A 21,347-nucleotide genomic window follows, 5' to 3' on the forward strand; every position below is an offset into this window, starting at 1 on the left:
TCCTGCCCATCCTCCAGGGATTCCCCACGATCCACAGGCACAAAACTTGCCAGAGGGCAGGATCCCAAGAAAGGCAGATGAGTGTCGGGGATTCCTGCTGGCATCCTATCTGCTCTGGCCCACGGGGACTTGCTCATGGGCGTCTGGCAGCTGGGTCGCTGGTGGGAGAGTTACTGAGCTGAGAGATCCCTTTCCACCGCAGGGACAGAGAAACAAACAGAGCAGCAGCTGCTTGGACAGAGGGACACAGGGGAAAATCTTGGGCCAGATCCCCAGCTAGTGAAATCACCATAGCTCCACTGAAGTCAATGGGGCTGGATCCCAGCTGGTATAAATCAGCCATAGCGCCAATGAAGTCATAGAGATCTGCTGGTTTACATTAGCTGAGGACCTGGCTGCTGCCCCTTCGCACAGGGCTCTGGCAGGGTGGTTCTTGCTTTGCCCGTACCAATCACTGACACTGGGGTAAGCGGCGTTACGTTCCCATTTTATAAATTACACGGGTACCTGTGTCCTGTCCTACGGGGATTCAGGCTTGTAGTCAAGGGCCATCGGATCCATCCTGTGCTCCTTTCAAACCTGGATTACGGGACACTCCTTGGCACATGGATTCGCGGCTCCATGCCCGGTTTATTTACCTTTAAACTCCAGCTTGGCGTTGGAGCTCATGCGAGTGGGGAAGTGCAAGCAACAGTGAAAGCCAGTCTTAGTTCGCGTGTGTGCTGGACAATAGACTTCAGCCCTAACCTGCAACCCCACTGCTGTTCTGGTCCAGGGCTGCTCCTCTCCTGGGCTCTCCCCGGCCCCGGCCACAGCTCAGATGAGGCACGTCTCAACCCGTAGCCCCAGCCGGAGGCAGGCAATGCCAGGAGAGTGGGAGATGCAGAGACCCAATCCCAAATCCGTTCCTATTGTACACGGAGAAGGCTCTACATACCTTTGCGTGTCATTGTGAAGTGGCCCATTCATCTCCATGAGAGATTGTCCCCTGACTGAGGACACTTCGTGGAGCTGATAATAGTTCCAAGAAGCTTGGCCTTCTCTGTCCATCTCAGGGGGTGGACTCACTCCCCCTTCCCCCAGCCATGATTACAGCACCTGTGGGCTTGTGCCATGCACTGAGTTTGCCCGTGCTCGTCTCCTCCCTCTTGTCTCAGCACCGTGTGCTTGGTGCATGCTTTTAGGGTACCAGTTCTCAGCTGCCAGCTACGATCCGAGTGCTCTGTACTGTGCCAGGCAGGGAGCATGCCCATTCCCAGCTCCTCACCCTGGTCTCTGCATTGTAGATCTGTGGCATGCAATGAGCATGCACCTTCTCAGCTCCCCACTCCCTCTTGGCATTGTGTGCTCGGGCCATGTGATACAGACCTGGCTGAGTTCCTCTAGTGGACAGCCACCAGTCTGTTGAAATTGGACCCACCTTCGAGCTCACATGCTTCCAAGCCAGCCAGGTCTGAGCAGCTCCAAACATTGTAACTCTCGGCCTCTACGGCACATTTCTGGGGGGCAGACCACCTGTCTGGCCCCTTTCCTTGACCAGCTGTCCTAGGCCCTGAAACCAGGGCTTGAACCTCCCAAGCCCCCCTAGACACTTCCGCATGATCCCCCCGGCCTCCCTGCTCTGGTTAATAACTTCACCCTTTGGTGACCACATAGCAGGCCAGGTAAGGAACACCAGGTTCCTAAAACCACAGGCACTTTGCCTCTCAGAGCGTACACAGGAGTTACACATCTTTAGGTAAAACATCAAAGGCCCCATGTGCTCTGCCCCCTGAGGGAGAAACTACTCACCCCTTCTGCTGAGGAGTTCTGGCCACGTGTCAGGTGGGAAGCCAGTCCTGCTTCTATCATTGGCTGATGGTTGGCCCTTGAGAGGCAGTGAAGCAGAACGGGCCCTTAAATAAAGTTTCAGTCCCCTCTGTCATGTGACATCACTGGTCAGCTTCAGAACCCCAGTCAGGTGGTTTAGCTGGGGGGTGGGTCCCTACTCCCCACCCTACTCCCCCCCCCCAACCCCAGACCAAACTGGGAAGTCCAGTTCCCTGCACTGACCATTCCCTGTGGCAGACCCATTGTTCTGAGGATGGATCCCTTTGAATAGATTGTGTATTAATCCCACCAGGCTGGCATCTGGCATTACAATAAGCTGCCCCTTGGCATCTCTAGGTAGTCACAGTTATATATACGGTTGCCATCTGGCCAGTTTTTAACTGGCCTGGCTGGATTTTTTTTTACTGCCTTGCTGGTCAAAAGATGTAACATGCCGGGTGTTTTTTTGCTGTGCACACAGGTGACTACACATGCCGCAGTCTTGTAACTACTGGCCACGCACATCATGACAGCCCCTGGGCCAGAAAATAGAATTCCTGCTGTCCTATGAGAATGTCTGACTTTTTGAAATGTGTTTCCCTTGTACTCCCCCGTCTGTTTGTATCCACCTGTTGTCTCTTGTCTTATACTGAGATCGTTCGCGCTCTGGAGCAGGGACCATGTCTTTGTTCTGCGTTTGTACAGCACCAAGCGCAGGGAGCACCGGGGCCATGACTCGGGCTCCGGGGTGTTACTGCCATACAGAGAGTAAAAACTGGAATACAAAGTAGGGGAAAGTGCTTCTGATCCCAGCTAGATGTATTTATCGATGGGCCCATTGTCTAGTCTCACCTTCTGCATAACAAGCCAGAGAATCTCACCCGGTAATTCCTGCATCAAGTCCCTAACTTCCATTTGACCTATAGCATATCGCTAGGCTTGGAGGGATTCGATTTGTATCTGTAAAAGTCACTGTACATGCACACAAACTGATGAATTTTTTTCCCCATCAATAATCATTTAAAAGTACAGACAGGCAAAGTAAGCAAAATGCTTCCTAAGAAGTTATTAGGGATTAAAGGATATTTACTTTGTATATTTTGATGCTGTTTTAATGGTTACAAAGCTTTAACTTTCTGAATCTCTGCTACAATAATTATTGTTCCCCCCACCCCCGCCATTGTCTGACCCCCTCCACCTTTGGTAATTACCGGCGACTGTGAACATTTAAATTGGCCAGAAAAATGCTTAAACCCCATAATTTCTCACAGCTGTGAAAATGTAACTAGATCAAAATAAAAAAAGGCTTAAAAATAACCATTGGTATCAGCTGTCAAAGCTATAAAAAAACAAACCCTGAATTCTGCCAAGCCTCCATATTGTTTAGAAAGCGCTCCTGGCTTTCTTTAAAGATGGAGAATCCCCCATGTCCCTACACAAGTTGTTCTAGTGGTTAATTACGCCGTTAAAAACATGCACTTTATTTCTAGTTGGAATTCGTCTAGCTTCACCTTCCAGCCATAGGCTCTCCTTATGGCTTTTTCTGCTATTCTCTGTAATCTCTTCCCCAGCTGTAGACCAGTGGTTCTCAACGAGGGGGTTTGGGGCCCCCCCGGCGGGCCAGGAGCAGGTTTCAGGGGGTCCGCCAACCGGAGAGGGGCCGGCCTTAAACTCACTGGGGCAGAAAGTCAAAGCCTGAGCCCCACCAACCGGGGCTGAAGCCTGAGTAATGTGGCTTCGTGGGGCCCCCGTGGCGTGGGGCCCTGGGCAACTGCCCTGCGTGCTACCCCGTAGTGCCAGTTGTGGCCGTGGAATTTTTACAGCACGTTGGGGGCAGTGGGAGGGTCGGAAAGAGAAAGGTTGAGGACTCCCCCCCCCCCCCGCTATAGACCTCAGTCCTGTCACCTCTTCACTTTCCCTTGGATCAGCCAAATACGCCAAGCCCTGGTTTCCGTGCTCATTTGAAGCTCTTATTTATTCCCATCTCTCCGTTTATTCAATACCTGAAACCGGGGTGGTACCTATTGATTGTGTGAGGAGAGAGAACAAAAATCCTACGTCCCTGCTAGATTCTTCCTCTGCTGTTTCCTGGTTGTGCTCCTCGCCTGGAGCCTGTTTGTAAAAAGCCAGGACAAAACGCGGGTGGGTTTTGAATGGAGGGCGATACTGTGCCTCCCTCCTTCCCAGGTGAGTGCGACCTGTTGAGAACACAGGTTCGGCAGTGCCCCCGAGTGCCCAGCAGGTGGCGGAATTGCACTGTGCATCCTGTATCTTGCAGGGCCAGTCCCCACCAGGAGAGTTTTAGGGAGAGTTTTAGGGAAGGGAAAGACAGGATGCATCCCATGAAGTGAGCTGTAGCCCACGAAAGCTTCTGCTCAAATAAATTGGTTAGTCTCTAAGGTGCCACAAGTCCTCCTGTTCTTTTTGCGAATACAGACTAACACGGCTGCTGCTCTGAAGCAGGTAGAGACTGAAGGTCTGCGTGTGATCGGATGGGAACAGAGAGAAGGACTTTAAAGAGAAAAAAAAAAACGGGGAGATCTCTCTGGAAAGAGAAATAAAATGGACCACGAGTGAGTTTCCGAACCGGCCTCCCCCCGGGGCCATTCAGAGTCCACATGACGAAACAAGGACATGAATTAACAGAGAAACACATTCATTATGCCCCCTCCCCTTTTTAAGAGACAGGGGGATGCAAGGATTTCCCCAAGAGTTCCGACTGCAAAACGAATGTGCCCCTAGCAAGCCAGGTCGTTATAGGAGGAGTACGGCCCATTCAAAGCAGGGCATAGGGAAGGCCGGAGTGAAGCCCACTAGCTCTAGTTTATCTGATTTTGTAGGGGAAAATGAAAGTTCAGGTGCCAGATTGGTGGTGGGGAGAGACCAAAGGATCCCCAGCACTGGGAGCGGCAGGACAAGGAGCTTTGCTCTTGAAGGATGCTGCAGGGCTTGCGGCAGGGCCAGGCCGGCCTGGGTGAAAGGACTCCAGGAGCAGATGTTCTCATGAGAGGAACAAACAGGAGCGAGGGGCAAACCCACAGCGGGGCCCAGAAGTGCAGTGGCCAGGCTTGCAAGGGGCCACCTGCCTGGGCTGCTGCTGTTGGAAACTTGGGCACATTTGGGGGGAGGGGGGGTTAGAGGGTAGGGACAAAGCCTCCCAGAGCTTTAACTACTGGCACCCCGTGGAGGTGGTTACCCTCACCCACCCCGGCACACACCCTCCCCCAAAACACCCGCCAGACCTAGACATAGCCCTACAGACACCCCCGCAGACCCCTGTAGACATACTCACCCCCCACAGACCTACACAACCCCCTACAGACACCCCCACAGACCCCTATAGACATACCCCCCACAGACCTACACAGACCCCCATTGACCTACGCAGACAACCCACAGACCTACACAGACCCCTACAGGCATCCCTACAGACCTACGCAGACACCCCACAGACCCCTATAGACACCCCCCACTGACCTACAGACCCCTATAGACATACTCAGATCTAGACAAATCCCTACAGTCTACGCCCCCACAGAATTACAGAGACCCCTACAGACACCCCCCCCCAATCTACACAGACCCCCTATAGACATATGTACATCCCACAGACCTCTCTAGACGCTCCCCAGAGTCCTACACAGACAGACCCCCACAGACCTACCCAGATGGCTTTAGACATACTCCCCCGCCCCCCACAGACCTACCCGGAGCCCTAGCCACGAAAACCTCACCCCGAAAAACACCCCCCAGATCCGCACACACATGCTCTTAGGGACACCCAAAGGACACCCCCCCCCGCCACACACACACACACACACACACACACACACACACACACACCATCTCCATATATCCCTCTGGACCCCCAGGCACTTATACCCCTATAGACACTCTCCCCCTCTAGCCCCAGATCTGGAGCTGTGGCCCACCAGCTGCCCCCTGCCTCCCTGCAGGGGTTCGGCCGACAGGGCGGCTGGGAGCTTGGATTTTTTTTTTTTCACCCACTCTTTGTTGTTGCAAAAAGAAAAGAAAAAAAAAAAAAGAGTCAGTTTTGCCTCCCAGGCAATATGTCTGGAGCCAATCGGCGCACAGCATCCACCCTGCCCTGCACCATAATTAAAGGCTTGAAGCAGGCTGGCTGGGCTGGGGAGTTTTGCTTCGTCGCCTCGCAGCAGCCGCCGCCCGTGGAGCTCTCAGCGGCTGGCCTGCGGGAGGAATGCTCGCCTGACCCCTTTGGGGAGCGACAGAGACCCCCGCGCGCGCGCCCCAGCGGATCTGGTGCTTGTCCAGCGGCTCTGGCCCGGGGAAGGGAGCGGATCCCACCTGCCTCCTGCCGCACCATGAGTGGCTCCTTTGATAAGAAGATCACCAGCATCCTGACCGACCTCTCCAGCTCCCTGAGCTGCTCCAAGGATTCCCCCACCTTGCCCGAGTCCTCGGTCACCGACCTGGGCTACTACAGCGCCCCCCACAGCCAGCACGACTATTACCCCAGCCAGCCCTACAGCCAGCCCGTCAACCACTACTCCTACCACCACCAGTTCGGCCTCAACGGGCTGGCGGGGGCTGGGACTTACCCCACCAAGGCCGAGTACCCCTACAGCCCCTCCTACAGGCAGTATGGGCATTTCAGGGAGCAGCAGCTGCCGGCCCAGGAAGCAGGTAAGGAGCCCCCCGACCCTAGTGATCCAGGGGCATGGGGGTGGGGGGGGTGGATGTCTGGAGATGGGGGGGTTGGTATGGAAAGGAGTCACTTCTTGGAGTCAGCAACAGCTCTTCCTTCCCCCCCCCCCGCCCCGTCCCTCCGCCTGTGTATTCGAATGAGAGGAGAGTTCTTGTCAATATCATACACACCCACACCCACACACACACACACACACACACACACACACACGAGACTGCATCTTGAATCACACACAAGTGGGGTGGTGAGAGGGAGGGAGTTGCTGAAGGTGGGGGGCTTGTTTGCTAGATCCAGGTTCGGACGCACAACTTTCTGAATTCCGGCTCCGATTTAAAAGATTACTTTCCCCAGCCACCCACACACTCTCCCTCCTTTTGTCTCTGGCAAATTCCTGACCTTTATTTTCTGTGCCACCAGTCAGGGTGGCTATTTACCCTTCCCAATCTCCACCCCCCACAGCTCTCTCCCACTCACCTTTGCCCCTGAAATCTTAAGAAACTTCAGGACAACTCAGGTTAGTTGATGGAAAAGGAGAACCATTTTGGGGGCGGGGGCGGGGGAATAGGTTGTCTCTCTTTCCAGCCCAGGCTGCTGGGGTAGAGAGAATGACCCATGCCAAGACTGGACAGGAAGATGATGGTTAGGTAGCAGCTCTGGGGGAGGGGAATATGGGTGGGAAAGTGTTTTATTTGTGAATAATCTTGTGGTTTTTAAAGCGAGTCGGAGGTGCTGGGGGATTATAGGAAAGTAGGAAGATCAGAGAAGCCTAGAATCTGCTGCCCTAAAAGAAAGGGACGCGGGGAAAGGGAGAAATCAATCCTGCCCTGATTTCCACTTACTGAACAATTCTACCCCCACTCCCCCAAAAATAAAGCTTGGGAAACATCCAAGCAGCTGGGACCTGAGGCTGCTTTAGAGACAGGCTTGTCACAACCCACCCTATGGGCTGGGAGAGGAAGAGAGGGGCCAACTCTGAGAACCAGTTGGTTTGCAGCAGATCAGAACCAGGTGGGGAGCCCCTGGGCAGAGAAACAGGCAGGCTGGGGTGAGCTGGGAGTTTGGGGAGCTAGTGAAATGGAGCCATAGGAAGAGGTGGCCAGGGACAGGAGAGGGAAAAGGCAAGATAGAATGTACCAAAAGAAGAGAGAGGGAGAGAGAAAGGAAGAGAAAAACCCACCAAAGAGAGAGAGAGAAAAAACCACAAAAGGGGAGGGCGAGAAATGAAAGACCTTGCGTGCTAAAGAACAACCCCCCAAATACTCCTTTCTTGCTGTGCTTCTGAAAGCTTTTACCTGGAGTCTGTACAGCGACTTCTCCAAGTAATCAGCCCTTAACTCCTCTACAATTGTTCTCGCTCGCCATACGTACAGTTCAGGTTCCTGGGTCACTTCTCACGCCACAGCCTTGGGGTTCTGCATCTGGGAGGTGAGGTTTTCTAGACGGAGGCTTAAATCTAGGGTGACCAAACAGCAAAGGTGAAAAATCAGGACAGGGGATAGGGGGTAATAGGAGCCTATAGAAGAAAAAAAATCCCCAAAATCGGAACTGTCCTTATAAAATTGGGACATCTGGTCACCCTTAAATCCCACCCCACCCTCCTCGTCTCTCCCCAGCAGGGATAAGGGTCAGAAACCACCTCCAAAGACTGGGGTTGTTTTTTACAACATTCTGGGTGGGGGCAAGTCAGCTGCTGAGATTCCGACATGTTCCCTTTTCACTTCCAGTCTCGGTGAAGGAAGAACCAGAACCGGAGGTGAGGATGGTCAACGGGAAACCCAAAAAGATCCGAAAGCCCCGAACCATTTACTCCAGCTACCAGCTGGCGGCTCTGCAGAGGAGGTTCCAAAAGGCTCAGTACCTGGCTCTGCCCGAGAGAGCCGAGCTGGCTGCTCAGTTGGGGCTGACTCAGACACAGGTAACTTCAAAAAGAATTTAAAAAAACCCTTTCCCCTCTGCGTGGGGGGGGAGCAAGAGAGAGTGGACTTGTGGCCGACTCTGTACAGCCCCTGGGTTTAGTGGGCTTAGATTAAAGCACTTACGCAATCAGACAGGGACCCATTGCGGAGGAGCCGGCTGTCTGAGACAGTGGGAACAAAAAGGTGGGTTTTCTCTAGGTATTTGGATACATTTCCTACCGCTGTGCTCAACCACGTGGGCGAAGAGAAGCCCAATCCTCTTTGCGCTCACCAGTGTCAATGCATTGACTTTAGGGTTATTCCTGACTTACCCCAGCCATCCCAGTCAGGCCCAGATAAATGCAAATGGATTGGCATTGTTTTCCCCCCGATGGGGGAGATTTTTCCCCCAACCCCAAAGATGATCAGTGCTTAAAGGTTCAGGGCCCAATCTATAGCTCACTGATTTGGATCAAGTGCAGAGAAGCAACTTCAATTCGGCGTTCCTTCCCCTTCGTGTCGACTCACTGGATTCCCGGCACAGTTTGGTGAAGTGGGCCGAAGAGTCTGGCTCAGTGGTTCTCAACCTCCTTTCGTTTGCGGACCCCTACAAAATTTCAAGTGGAGGTGCGGCCCCACTTTGGAAATCTTAGACGTAGTCGGAGGACCCCCCAGGGCTCATAGCGACAACCTTTCGTGGACCCCTTAGACATCTGCGGACGACAGGTTGAGAACCACCGGTCTAGAAAACCAGGAAGAAGTATCCCTTCCTCTCTTTGGGCAGTGACGGATCTTTGGGTCCTGTCTGGATTTTTTTTTTCTTTTTTTTTTATGTCTCTTCAGAATTCAACCACTAATTTATACCAGAGTAGCCCTTGGGCTGGAATGGGTAGGACCATATCTGTGGATGCTAACACCACTTGGGTCAGTGGGGTTTTAGTTAGGGGTAATCTAGTGTAGACCCCGGAGTCAGGGGTTCCAGAACTCATTTCTTTGTGTGCGTGTTGCACTTGTGAATATGCTCAAGCTCTTGCAGGTGAGGGGTTGTTTTTTTTTTTAAAAGAGTCTTTTAATACATTAGACCCAGAACCTCAAAGGTATTTAGGGTCCTCAGTTCCATTGATAGAACGTTTAAGCCTGAAATAGTGGAATCCAAAAGAGATTATACCCAACCCCTCTATCCTTACTTCACCGTCACATTAGACTGCTACAGTATCTGTGGGTGGGGGGGCGTTGTGACCACGAGTGGCTGCTCTTTGTAAAGGGAAAGATTAATAGAAAGGAGCCTGAACAGCTTCCCCCCACCTCCAGATCGGAGATAAGTGAATCCCCCTCATTCCTCACCCGAAAATTGGAACATCTCCAAACTCTGAGGAAGGTCACATCCAACCCCACCCATAACAAGGGGCGATCTGCTTCTGCTGTCCCTTACAGGCCGGGCTTCTGCGGATGTCAACAGGAGCATCACTGGAGTTAGGAATTCAGGGCTGGTCATAGATGGTGACAACAGGCTCACTTTTAATTGCCCAGATCTAAATAAAGTTCCAGGTCAGCGTGTTTGCGTGGGCTGTTAGACCAAGAGCAGATGTTCTGTGCCATAAGGGAGGGCCTTACACCCTCTGAGTGATTGCGACATGATAGGGAGCTGTTTCTTTTTGATTCCCTTCCTTAAAAGGGGTTTGATTTGTTGTTGTTGGTTTGTTTATTTTAATGTGGTTGGGGATTCTGCACTGCAAGCTGCTTTTTGTCTCTGGAAACAAAGGAAACTCCAGAAAAGCTTTAACGAGGCACACACGAGCCCCTGACGGGAGCTGGACTTGGAAAGCGGTGCTTTTCAGGGCTGCTAAAATACTAGCTTGTGTTTGCACTCTAGTTTATTCCCTTGGGTTAGCAGGGGGGATTTATGATTTCTGTGCTTTTCTAAGGGGTGTTTATCGTGCATGAAAGATTCCCTTAAATTGAAGCTGAGTACCCCATGTATAGCATAAGGCATGGATACTCCCTATACAGCATAAATGCTACAGTAGTGCTAACCCCAAGTGTTCAGAAACCACGAGCCAGGCCTCCCCCTCAAAATCACAAGATCCTCTTAAAACTCATGAGATTTCACATAAGCATTATTTCGGGGTGTTTTGAGCTTGTCGTGAACAGTCAGGTCATGTTGTCAGGCTTTTCTCTGCCGTCTTGAGGGCTAGAAACTTTATTTTTAAATGAGAGCAGAGGTGCTCACCTAATCACAGGATGCGAGGAGCTGGGGCTTTACGGAAACACCAGATATTGTGAAATTTGGCAACACTGACACTATGCTCCTTTGGCTCTTTGTTGGCTGTTCTATCTTCTCCTTCCTGGTTCTCCCTGTCACATTGGATACATCTGCCTTCCCCGTCTCACCCGCCTTCTTCCTCACCACCCTTCAATTTCTCTCTTTGTCTCCTCCTCTCCCCGGCGGCTCTTTAAGTGGAACAGGAACCCGCTCAAGTATTTGAAATGAACCCCATCAGGTTTGCCCCAGTCCCGGTTTCATCACTGCCCTGCCCGGCCTGGTAACTTTTGTAGCAACAGGGCCACTTATAAATGTCCAAAGGAACTCGTCATTAGCTGTCAAAGCAACAACCTCTTTTGGGGACAAACCCCTCCCTGCACCTTAGGCTAAACAGAGAAGCAAATCTGCCCACGCTGTGACATTTCTGTTCACGCGCCACTCCATTTGTCCCCCGTCCCCTCTGCCTCCCTTCGGTGGTGTATTGACCATGTACGTAAAAGGGACCCAGAAAGTCACACTTCCCTCCCTTCCTTCCTTCTCTAGGTGAAAATCTGGTTCCAGAACCGGAGATCCAAGTTCAAGAAGCTCTACAAAAACGGGGAAGTACCCTTGGAACACAGCCCCAATAACAGCGACTCCATGGCCTGCAATTCTCCGCCTTCTCCAGCCCTCTGGGACAGTAACTCTCACAGCAACCCCTCCAGCAGGAACCAGCTCCCCCAGCAGCTCCCCTACAGCTCTTCCCCAAGCTACATGGAGGAGCAGCACAACCCCTGGTACCACCACCAGAACCTCAGTGGACCTCACTTACCGCATCAAGCTTTGCCCACTAACACCATGCATCATACACCCCCTGGGCCGCCTCCCAATCCGGGGGCCGTGTACTAACCTCCAGCCTCCTTGGACCAGGGGAGCAAGAGAGGAAATTGTCACCGTCGCGGCCAGACCCTTCTTAAAACGTGGGTTTGTTTCCAGGACAAAGGCAGACACACGCTAACATCCCAGCCCGTCTCAGGACCCGCAGAGCTGCAAAGGGTTAAAACGATCAGAGGACGATCCACAAGCGAGGCAGGAGTGGTGGCGGGCAGGCAGGGGTGGGGCAGGGTTGGGGAAGAGGTTTTGGATTTTTATTTTTTGGTAAAGATTCAGAATTGCCAATTCCTTTTCACCCCACCCCTACTTTCTATGGGGTCCCCGGCCCCCCTGCACCACCATCCCACCCACCACCACCAGGCACAGTGAATGGGAAGATTCTTCCACCTGGAGCTCTGTGCCAGAGACTCACCTCTCATCTGGACAGAGGCCAAGAGACACCGCACGTCTCCAAGCGTTCGAAAACAGCACGACTGGTTTTTTTACCTTCCCGGGTGAGCTGTTTGTGGGGTGTCTCCTTGAGGACTCTGGAAGAACATCTCAGCTGGCGGGACTTCAAAAAACCACTTGGCTTCATCCACATCAGGGTAGGATTTTTCATCACGCCCAGATGATAGAGAAGGGAAAGTAATTGTCTCTGCGTCTTCCCTCTCATCCACCCTTGCAAGGGTCAGACGGGAGATGAAAGCACCATTTAAGCTAAAAAGAAAAATGCAATAAGAGGTACCACACTTTGTAGTCTTTTAAAAAAAATTCTATATATTCTAAATAAATAAAGTCAATTTTTAGATATGTCTATTGTACAGAACTGGACACTATAGAAACATTTAATAACATTATTGAAGGGACCATTGTTAGAGAGGACCAAAAGCCCAGCCGTGGGGAAGGGCTAAATTCTGATCTCATTTACACCAGTGTAAATCTTGCTCTACACCAGTGTTACTCCAGATTTACAGAGAAGAATTTTGGCTGGTGCAAACTGGAGTGCCAAAATCTCCGTACTGGATGAGGGCCAGATTCTGATCTCAGTAACACCAGTGTAAATCCAGAGTTACTGCAAGATTAGAGGAGAAGTTTGCCCTTCCGGGCCAGATTCCCTACTGGCGTAAATCTGCATTGATCTCAATGAAAGTCACACTGATTTACGCCAGTTGAGAATCTGACCTTCTGTTAGGAGTCTGAGAAAATACATAGAGGGGTTGTTTTAAAAAAATGCAAAAAATTATTTAAAGTGTTTCAGGAACAATTTAAGTTATTTTGAACAGGGAAATGAGCCTGTTAATGGTTTAAGTTTTCTCCGCACATCAGTTAAGCTCCTGTCAAAGTAGAATGTCTATTTTTTTGACAAAACAACAACCAAAAAGGGGAAAAAAAAAATCTCGGATATTTTTTAAAAAAATAATTGTATTTTTTTTTAAAAGCTGCCGTTTTAAGAAGCGTTCTCGTGTCTTCCTATTTATGTTGCCTTGTATAAATAAGGGCAGATGAGGGGAAAAGAACATGTTCAGAAGGTTCATTTGTATAAAGTTGACCAAAACAAGAGTTTTTGTTAACCTGGCTTCGGGGGGGGCGGGGGAGGGAGAAGAGAGCTCCCTCTAAAGTCAGGGCTTTGTTCCAACGTCCTTTCTGCTTTGTTAGTGGACAAAACTGTATATAGCGTGTTAATAAAAATACTTTGAATTTAAGATGGTCCAATTTGGTTTTTTAATCTCTGTGAAAAGGAGATTGAAAAAAATAAAGTTCTGGCCTCTAGAAAGATTTCTCAGAGCTGTGAAGTGTAGATTTGGATAATACCCTCCTTAGGGAACCCGTAATATAATTTGGTTTGGAAGAGGATGAGGTCGGGAGTCCAATCCATGTGCTGCTGAAAGTCTATCACCAGTTATTAAGCTCAATACAGGAGCAACTGGGTAAACATCTTCGGCCCATGTTACACAGGAGATCAGACCAGACGATTTAATGGTCCCCTTCTGGCTTTTAAAACTCTGTAAATCTATTGAATTTGGCCCTGATCCTGCAAACACATAAGTAAGTGCTTAACTTTACGCATGTGCCTGGTCCCCCATTGACTTTAATGAGCTTCTCCTGTGTTTAAAGTGAAACATGTATGCCGGATCGGGGCCTTTAACAAAGTTGGAGCAAGTCCTAGATGAACAAAAGCTGATTTCCCCCCTCTGCCCCTCTCCTGGAGAAGGTGACCTCTTCAGGGCACAGATGCAGTCAGCCAAAGTCAGCAAGAGCGGGGAAGTGTTCAGGAGAGAATGGTCGTTGAAAACATGCCCCCCCCCCGCCACACACACACTCTCTCTCTCTCTCTCTCTCTCCCTCCTTCCCTCCCTCTATCCCCATGGGACCTCCCTGCAGGCAGATCTGAGCACTCATTGGTAATAGTGGGTGAAAGCCAGGATTGAATAATCATATGTAGACAAACTGAGAGCAGGCTGATGGACCCGCACCATTTGGCCTGGAGACCAAGAACCTGCTACTCCCTGGCCTTGCAGCTTGTGTTATCCAAGCTCCCACTTCGCACAGGTGTATATGACTGCACCCGATACAAACCAGTGAAGGATCAGTCCCAGAACCCACTCTCCCCAAGCCAGAGATGGGTGTTTCCTTGGTGAACGACTTGCACACATTGTTCCAAGCCAACCTGAATTCAGTTCCTTCTTCCCTTAGGAGCTCACGGCCTCCTTTGGCCAAGGGAAGGGTCGATTGGTTGTTAAATAAACTCAGGGTGATTTGGTAACTTCTGATCATGCTGGCCAGGAGTTTCAAACGATTCCAGCACCTGTGGATTTCCCATGCCCTCGGTACCCCAATGTGCCGGACTCTTTGGCAAACTGACATATAAGAGCCCCAGGGGGAGCTGAGCCCTTCTAAAGGTCTGGCTCCAGCAGTGGGTGAGGAGCCCTTGAAAACGTGGCCCTGAGCTCTTTTGAAAGTTTGACCTATTGTGTCCTGGCAGGTTTCAGAGTAACAGCCGTGTTAGTCTGTATTCACAAAAAGAAAAGGAGTACTTGTGGCACCGTAGAGACTAACCAATTTATTTGAGCATAAGCTTTCGTGAGCTACAGCATCCGATGAAGTGAGCTGTAGCTCACGAAAGCTTATGCTCAAATAAATTGGTTAGTCTCTAAGGTGCCACAAGTCCTCCTTTTCTTTTTGTGTCCTGGCAGAAACTCTTTGGAGACGGTAAGTTTCTCTCAACCCATTTTTGGGGGGTGTGGGGGTGCGTGTAAAGTAATCAAAGCAGATTGCATTAAAGAACAAATCTGCAAAAGGCAGCTACGTTCTCGTGTGCTCGGAATTGCTTGGTTCTCCCTGTATTTTCTGTCTCAGCGAATTCCAGCCAGGAGAGACAGTAGAAGCCTCAACAGCAGCCATGCCTCTGGCTGGAATCCTGCCACACTGAAGGAAGCTGTAGATAATATCTATGGCTGGTAAGCAACAACTTTGGAGGGAGCTGCGTCTCTAGTGATGAGAGGAGGAGGCTGGGAATCACAGCTCTGGCATCGACTCGCTGCGACCTTGGGTAAGGCGTTTCACCTCTCTGTGCGTCAGTCCTCACATCTGTAAAATGGGGGCAGGGGGACAGTCGACTGGGACTCTGCATGTGTGCGTAACGCCATATGTGTCAAAAGTCCCACTGAGCTCCGCGGGAACTGGCATGGATTTAAAGGCACGCAAGTGTTTGCAGAATCAGGGCTTTAGGTTGTAAAGCCCACTGAGCGCTGGTAACGGGCCTGGGACGGGATCGTGCGGGGAGAGCTGCATTTCAAAAAGGCACCCAACAATTTAATAATGCCGTCAGCGGCACTGAGCTACAGATCCTCAGCAAAAGGCAAACAAAAAGGCTTCATAAGAACATAAGGACGGCCATACTGAGTGAGACCAAAGGTCCACCTAGCCCAGTGTCCTGTCTTCCAACAGTGGCCAATGCCAGGTGTCCCAGAGGGAATGAACAGAACAGGTCATCATAAAGTGGTCCATCCCCTGTCACCCATTCCCAGCTTCTGGCACACAGAGGTTAGGGACACCATCCTGGCGAATAGCCATTGATGGACCTATCCTCCATGAACTTATCTCGTTCTTTTTTGAACCCTGTTATAGTCTTGGACTTCACAACATCCTCTGGCAATGAGTTCCACAGGTTGACTGTGTGTTGTGTGAGGAAATACTTCCTTTTGTTTGTTTTAAACCTGCTGCCTATTCATTTAATTTGGTGGCCCCTAGTTCTTGTGTTATGAGAAGGAGTAAATAACACGTCCTTATTGTTGCTTTACCTATTACGCCACTGCACCTATTGCACCTTGCTTCCAAAGACACTGAAGCACTTTGCAAGAGATGATCTCTGATTTGCAGAGGTGGAGGCCCAAATATTCCAAAGCAGTTTCCGGTTTTGGAAGCACTCCATTTTTCACGTCCCCACCCCAAGCCACCTACGGCCTGATTGTCAGAGGTACTGAACACCCTTTACACCAGTGATAGCCAATGGGAGCTCTGGCTGCTTTGCTCAGCCTATCTGGAAAGGCCAGAGCCTTCCGCAGTGCGTTACCAAATCGTGTGATTTTTAGCATGCTGTTCAGTGTTTGTCTTAAAGCCCCAGCTGCCGGATTCATGTGATGATGGGACAATCTCGACTTTCATGAAATAACAATGACAGTTTCTAGCCCTGATGGCAGCAGAGAAAAACTGGGAACCCTGATCCCTGAAGACTCCCACAGCAGATGGCAAATAAAGGAACCTCCCCCTCACATGCATTCATTTTAAAATCTCATGATATTTGGGGGGGCTAACTCATGATTTCTGAATGTTTGGGGCTGGCAGTACTGCTTCATTATTTTATTCTCTTTCCCAATTGGCAGCACTGATACGAGTAATTGTGTCGGGGAATTAAAGCTAGTGCTGATCCATACGGGACACTAGCGGGGTTAGTGGGATCTGGACATCTTGAGTTTGCCTGAGGCCTTGAGGACATGCATAGGCATTCTGGCCAATCAGAAGGGTTTTAATTCCCTCCACTGCCATCTTTTAACTAGAGAAAGACATTTTAAAAGTTATATTCCTTGTTTAAAATGTTACGCCTGAGTTTGACTAATGCTCCAGCTTCCCTTGGGGATGGGAAATCAGCCACAATGCAGAGATTCTGTTTTGCTTGCCTCTCTTCCCCCAAACCCATGTGTCACATACTGGCCATACTTTGTGGCTTGGAGTCCTGTCGTGATGTGTCCCTTTAGGGCCATGCTGGTGTGCTGGCAAAACCTCCAGCAGCTCTGGATGTTAGCCTGGTGCATGAGTTGCTGGCAGGCAGGGCAGGAAGCTGGAGCTCTGCTGATCAAAGAGGGTTTCATCTCCCAAGGTGGGTGTGCCTGAAATTAGATGCTACAAGTCCCACACAGAGCTGAGCCCACCGAGAGGTGGCCAGAGCCATTTCCAGAGTGGAAAGCAGTGATGCGTCGCCCTGCCCCTCTAAGGTGTTTGTAACAACTAAACTCTTTATAATTAGCATTATAATCTAGTACTTTTCATCAGTGGCTGGCAAAGCACTTTCCAAAGGCCTTTTGCAGATGGGGAAACTAAGGCACAGAGCGGCAAAGTCACTTGTGCAACACCACCCAGCCGGCCAGGAACAGAACCCAGGTCCCCAGAGTCCCAGTCCAGCCCTTGAACCAATAGGCCCCACTTCTCTGAAGAACACCTGGAGGTTTTGCTGCATGTTTGTACAGCGCCTCCTGCCGCGGGGCTTGATTTTTGACTCGGTGCTGCTCTGACCCCCTCATCCGCCCAGATGGGGCAGGCATCCTTGATGCTGGCGCCCTCTAACCTCACTCGCGCTGGTTTCCCGGCGTACTCTGACTCCCTCTTAAAGCAGCAGACCTCAAGCAAGAATCAGAACTCGTGCACTGCACACATTAAATGAACGTGTCAGGGGTGCAGCTATGAGCCAGGAGGCCAGGGAGCTCCGAAATCCCCATGACAAGCTGCTGAACGTGCCTGTTCGGCCGGGTTGTCACGCAGTTCACGCCCTGGGAGCCATCCATACGTGGTTTATGAAAAGCTTTTCTTTTGTTTTTTTTTTAAATTGCATTGAAGACCGAACCCTCCTCCTTTCTCCGGTCAATTTCTCCCTTGCCCCCAGATTTCCACACATGTTGCTTTATGGCAATGCTGAGTTATGGGCCCATTTCAGGCCCCGTCCAGCTCCGGCTGAAGCTCGCGGGAGCTTTCCCAGCACCTGTGAGCAGAATCGGGCCCCTCTGCCTTCGAGGCCACGCCAGGCCAAAGCAGCTTGACGTCAGAATGACTGACGTGACACAAACAAGCTACATAACATCTAGAGGTGGACCTGGCCTCGTGTTTGTCCTCCAAGCTGGAGGAGGGCTGGGGCCATGACTCATGGCTGGGGCAAGCACCTTGCCCCATGGGACTGAGTGCCGCTCACCCCAGCCTGCCGCTGCTCCCGGCAGAGAGTCAGGCCCTGGGGCAGCTCAGGAAGGGGAAGACCAACGAGAGAGGCACAGCAGGGGAGAGACGCCCCACAGAACGAGACACACAAAGAGAGCCAGGCGACCGTGGTGCTTAGGGAGTCAGTCACCTCCTCCCTTCGGCCCATTCATCCTTCAGCAGCCGAACGGAGATCGGGGCCCCTTCGTGCAGGGCGCTGTACTGGGAAGCAGGGAGTTTGCTAGCTCGCTAGGGTTGGGCGGGAAGGGAAGCAGGGGGACAGAGATGGGGAGTGACTTGCTCAAGCACCTCCTGTAAATAGGACTTCTGACTCCCAGTCCACCTCCCGACCCACTAGGCCGCACTGCCTCGCAGCCTTTGCGCTTCCCTGCTCACTTGGCCCGTCCTTCCAGCCCTGACAGAGCCGACCCCTCTGCTTTTGCCCCCTCCTGACCGACTTGTGGCCTTGCTTGAATAACTGCACAGTTTGCGTTGCTGGCCCACCAGCTGCATTACTGCTCCCTGGCTAATTACTTTCTAGGCCAAGGGAATGGGGAGCTGGCATTTCTGAAAATCCTCAGCGCTTTTGAAAATCCTGGTGCATCCCCCTCGCCACCTGCATCTGCCGGGCTCCTGTCTAAGTCAGAGCACCGTCCAGGACTGCTTCATCTCTCCCCAGCAAGCTGGGTGTCTCTTCCAGAGACGATTGCTGTTCCTCCCGCCGCGTTGCTGACCCTGGCTTGCACGTAGCTGGAAACACAACCAGAAGGGAACCCCTGCAGAGCGGACAAGCACCCCTGCAGTGCCGCAGGCTTTCTAGGTGAGGCTCCATCTGCCGAAGCACGCAGTCGCAGGGCTTTGACACGCACTTGTCTGCCCAAGTCCGTGGCCTGCATCCCCTCGCGTTATTCCCTCCACTGGATTTCAGGGCTCCCTTATGCTCGTATTATCTGTGTGCATGAGAACCATCAGCTGCCTTACCTAGCTTCCTCAGCTAAAATGATGGCAAAGACTATGTTGAGTAACCTGGTGTGTGCTGGAATTATAAAGAAGGGGATTCCCCCAGCATTTGGGATAAGCCTCACCACTTCCTTATAAAGGGGCCACCCCCCCCCCCTTCAAAACCGCCCCCGCTGGTGGCTGATTGCAGATCTGATGGGGCATTAAGAGGTCGTTTCTGCCTCGTGTCTATTTCCCAGGCCGGAGGCCAGGCCAGCCTCGAGAAGAAGCCGGCTGGAGGAGTAGGAAAATCAGAATGGCACGGGACACGCACACACACTGCCATCGTCTCTGCTTCTTAAAAAAAACCCACCCGGCCCTCTCATGGCAGAGCCGCACGCGCCTAGATCCGTCTTTCTACTGCCAGAAGCAACACGCCTCCCAACTGTACCGCGTCCCCTTCCTGCAGAGGCCCAGCGCCTGCCCTGGCCCAGGAAGGGGGGGCTACAAAGGGTTAAGCCGAGACGCTAGCCTCTTGGGTTCGCCGGAGCAGCACGGTTTGAGGGCTGCGTGCAAATGGGATCTGTGTGCTGGCAGGCGGGCAGACAGAGTGGAGACACTGCGTTTTATGAGGGCCCGGCTGCCAGCAAAAGCGAGCGAGCGGCAGGGAGGGAGGGGTGAGCGAGGCGGGAGCCCAAGCCGCGTCGCCTGAAGTGAAACCCGTGTCGTAAGCGCAACCCCCACCGCCACAAGAGCCCACCACCCTGGGTGCAGGGGCTGCGTGTGGAAAGGGCAGGGCTGCTCCTGCCGCAGACCTGCTTAGCTGGCAGTTCCGCAGAGCAGCCGGGCTTCTGCAGCTTCCCTTCGCGGCCCACTCCTCCTGCCCTAGCCCGCGGGCCCAGACGCCACGGGGATGGGCGCGGGGGGGGGGGGGTACGAACCTGCATGGAAGGGCTTCGAAGCTGCTCCTGCCACCTGCCCACTTGTTTAATGCACAGCTTCCCCCCCACCCCCACGCACACAACTCCCTGCTGCTTTGGCCAAGCCCAGGGCTGGGGATCGGGCCTGGGGGATCTGGGCCACCAATGAGTCCCAGCTAACCTGGCCGGTTGCTCAGCTCAGGCCCGTGTCGAGAAAAGCTCCCCGACTGGTTCCACTGCCTAGGACGGACACAGGGCCTGTCCCGCGGAGGGTGGTGGCTGCGATCCTGGAGTCCCCAAGGCGGAGGGTGGGGCCAGCAGCTCTTCGGGCCGGTTCCTCCCTTCTCAGCCCTGCTGCACCCCTTTCTCTCCCCGCCCCCCATCCCCGTGTGGACACGATGTCATCTGACAAGCCCTTGAATTGGTTGGAAAGCCCATTCAGCCATCACCGTCTCCAGCTCACATTCGCCTCCGCGGCCAGCTAGGTCCCCCGGGGTCTGTCAGTGCGGCCCCTACTCAGCCCTGCCCCGCTCTCATCTCTGGCCTCTCCAAGGCCCAGCTCACCAAGGCCTGATCCCCGCCCTCAGCCCGAGGAGTGGGAGCCCATCCATCCGCTCCCACAACCCAACGCCGCCTCCATCCGGATTCTCCAGCCTCTCACCCCTGGCTTCTTCCTTTCCTTTCCCCCCCGCCCCCACTCTGTGTTCAGCCCTCTTTGCAGGTGGGCTGCGACGGGAGGGGAGGGGGGTGTAGGGATCTCTGAGGGCTCCCCACATGGAAGACAGAAGAGGGGGAGAAAAACCCAGGTGCCATGCACGGCCATGTTGCCTCTGACACAAGCGGGAGAGGGGAGGATGGATGGACGCAGCCTGCACCTCCGGTGAACGGGAGCGCTGGGTTCTCAGCTCTTCCTAGGGCGTCGGGGATGCACTTTGGGCACATCCCAGGGATTGTGGCAGATACGAGGGCACCACGGTGAGCATCAGCTATTGTGCAAGGAGCCCCGCAAAGCGGCAAAGCTAGAAGCAGGACTGTACAGACAGGGCCTGCATGAGATTTCCCAACCAGCTGATGATCCACTGCAATCCTGACCCACAGCAGATCCGGTTCTAGGCCTGGGCTCCCCACCACCGCTCTGCCCAGGCCCCTCACTCCCAACCCACAGCCCCCTGCTATTCCAGCCCTGGGTCCCCACACCCAGCTCTGCCAACGCCCCTCACTCCTGGCCTGCAGCCCTGCTATTTCGGTCTTAACCCAAGAGAGGCACTTGCAAGAAGACAGGACAAACCCCTTCCCCATGTGGCTTCCCCCTTATCTGAGTCAAGCTATTCATCAGAGAGAGGCTGCGGGATACCCGCCATCTCTAGCACCGGGGACAAGATAAAGCCTCTGATGGGGGCCTACTCTGGATTCCACCTGTTCTAACCGTGTTGCACGGGGGTCCGCAGATGGCAGAGCTCAGACTCTCCGTGGTATTGGGAGGAGATGGGGCTTTTCTGTGTCCCTGGCTTCACCCC

At 52.5% G+C, this 21,347-nt stretch overlaps 1 protein-coding gene across 1 annotated transcript; it reads left to right on the forward strand.

Annotated features, from left to right (window-relative positions):
- The first annotated feature begins 5,941 nt into the window (after nucleotides 1-5,941).
- Nucleotides 5,942-13,211, forward strand: DLX3 (distal-less homeobox 3). The gene is made up of 3 exons (XM_037887113.2): nucleotides 5,942-6,474; nucleotides 8,221-8,411; nucleotides 11,198-13,211. The coding sequence occupies exons 1-3, from the start codon at nucleotides 6,153-6,155 to the stop codon at nucleotides 11,540-11,542; spliced, it is 858 nt and encodes a 285-aa protein (XP_037743041.1). The 5' UTR covers nucleotides 5,942-6,152; the 3' UTR covers nucleotides 11,543-13,211.
- The last annotated feature ends 8,136 nt before the right edge of the window (nucleotides 13,212-21,347 follow it).

This window comes from Chelonia mydas, chromosome 27 (assembly GCF_015237465.2).
Source record: "Chelonia mydas isolate rCheMyd1 chromosome 27, rCheMyd1.pri.v2, whole genome shotgun sequence".
Taxonomy (NCBI): domain Eukaryota; kingdom Metazoa; phylum Chordata; order Testudines; family Cheloniidae; genus Chelonia; species Chelonia mydas.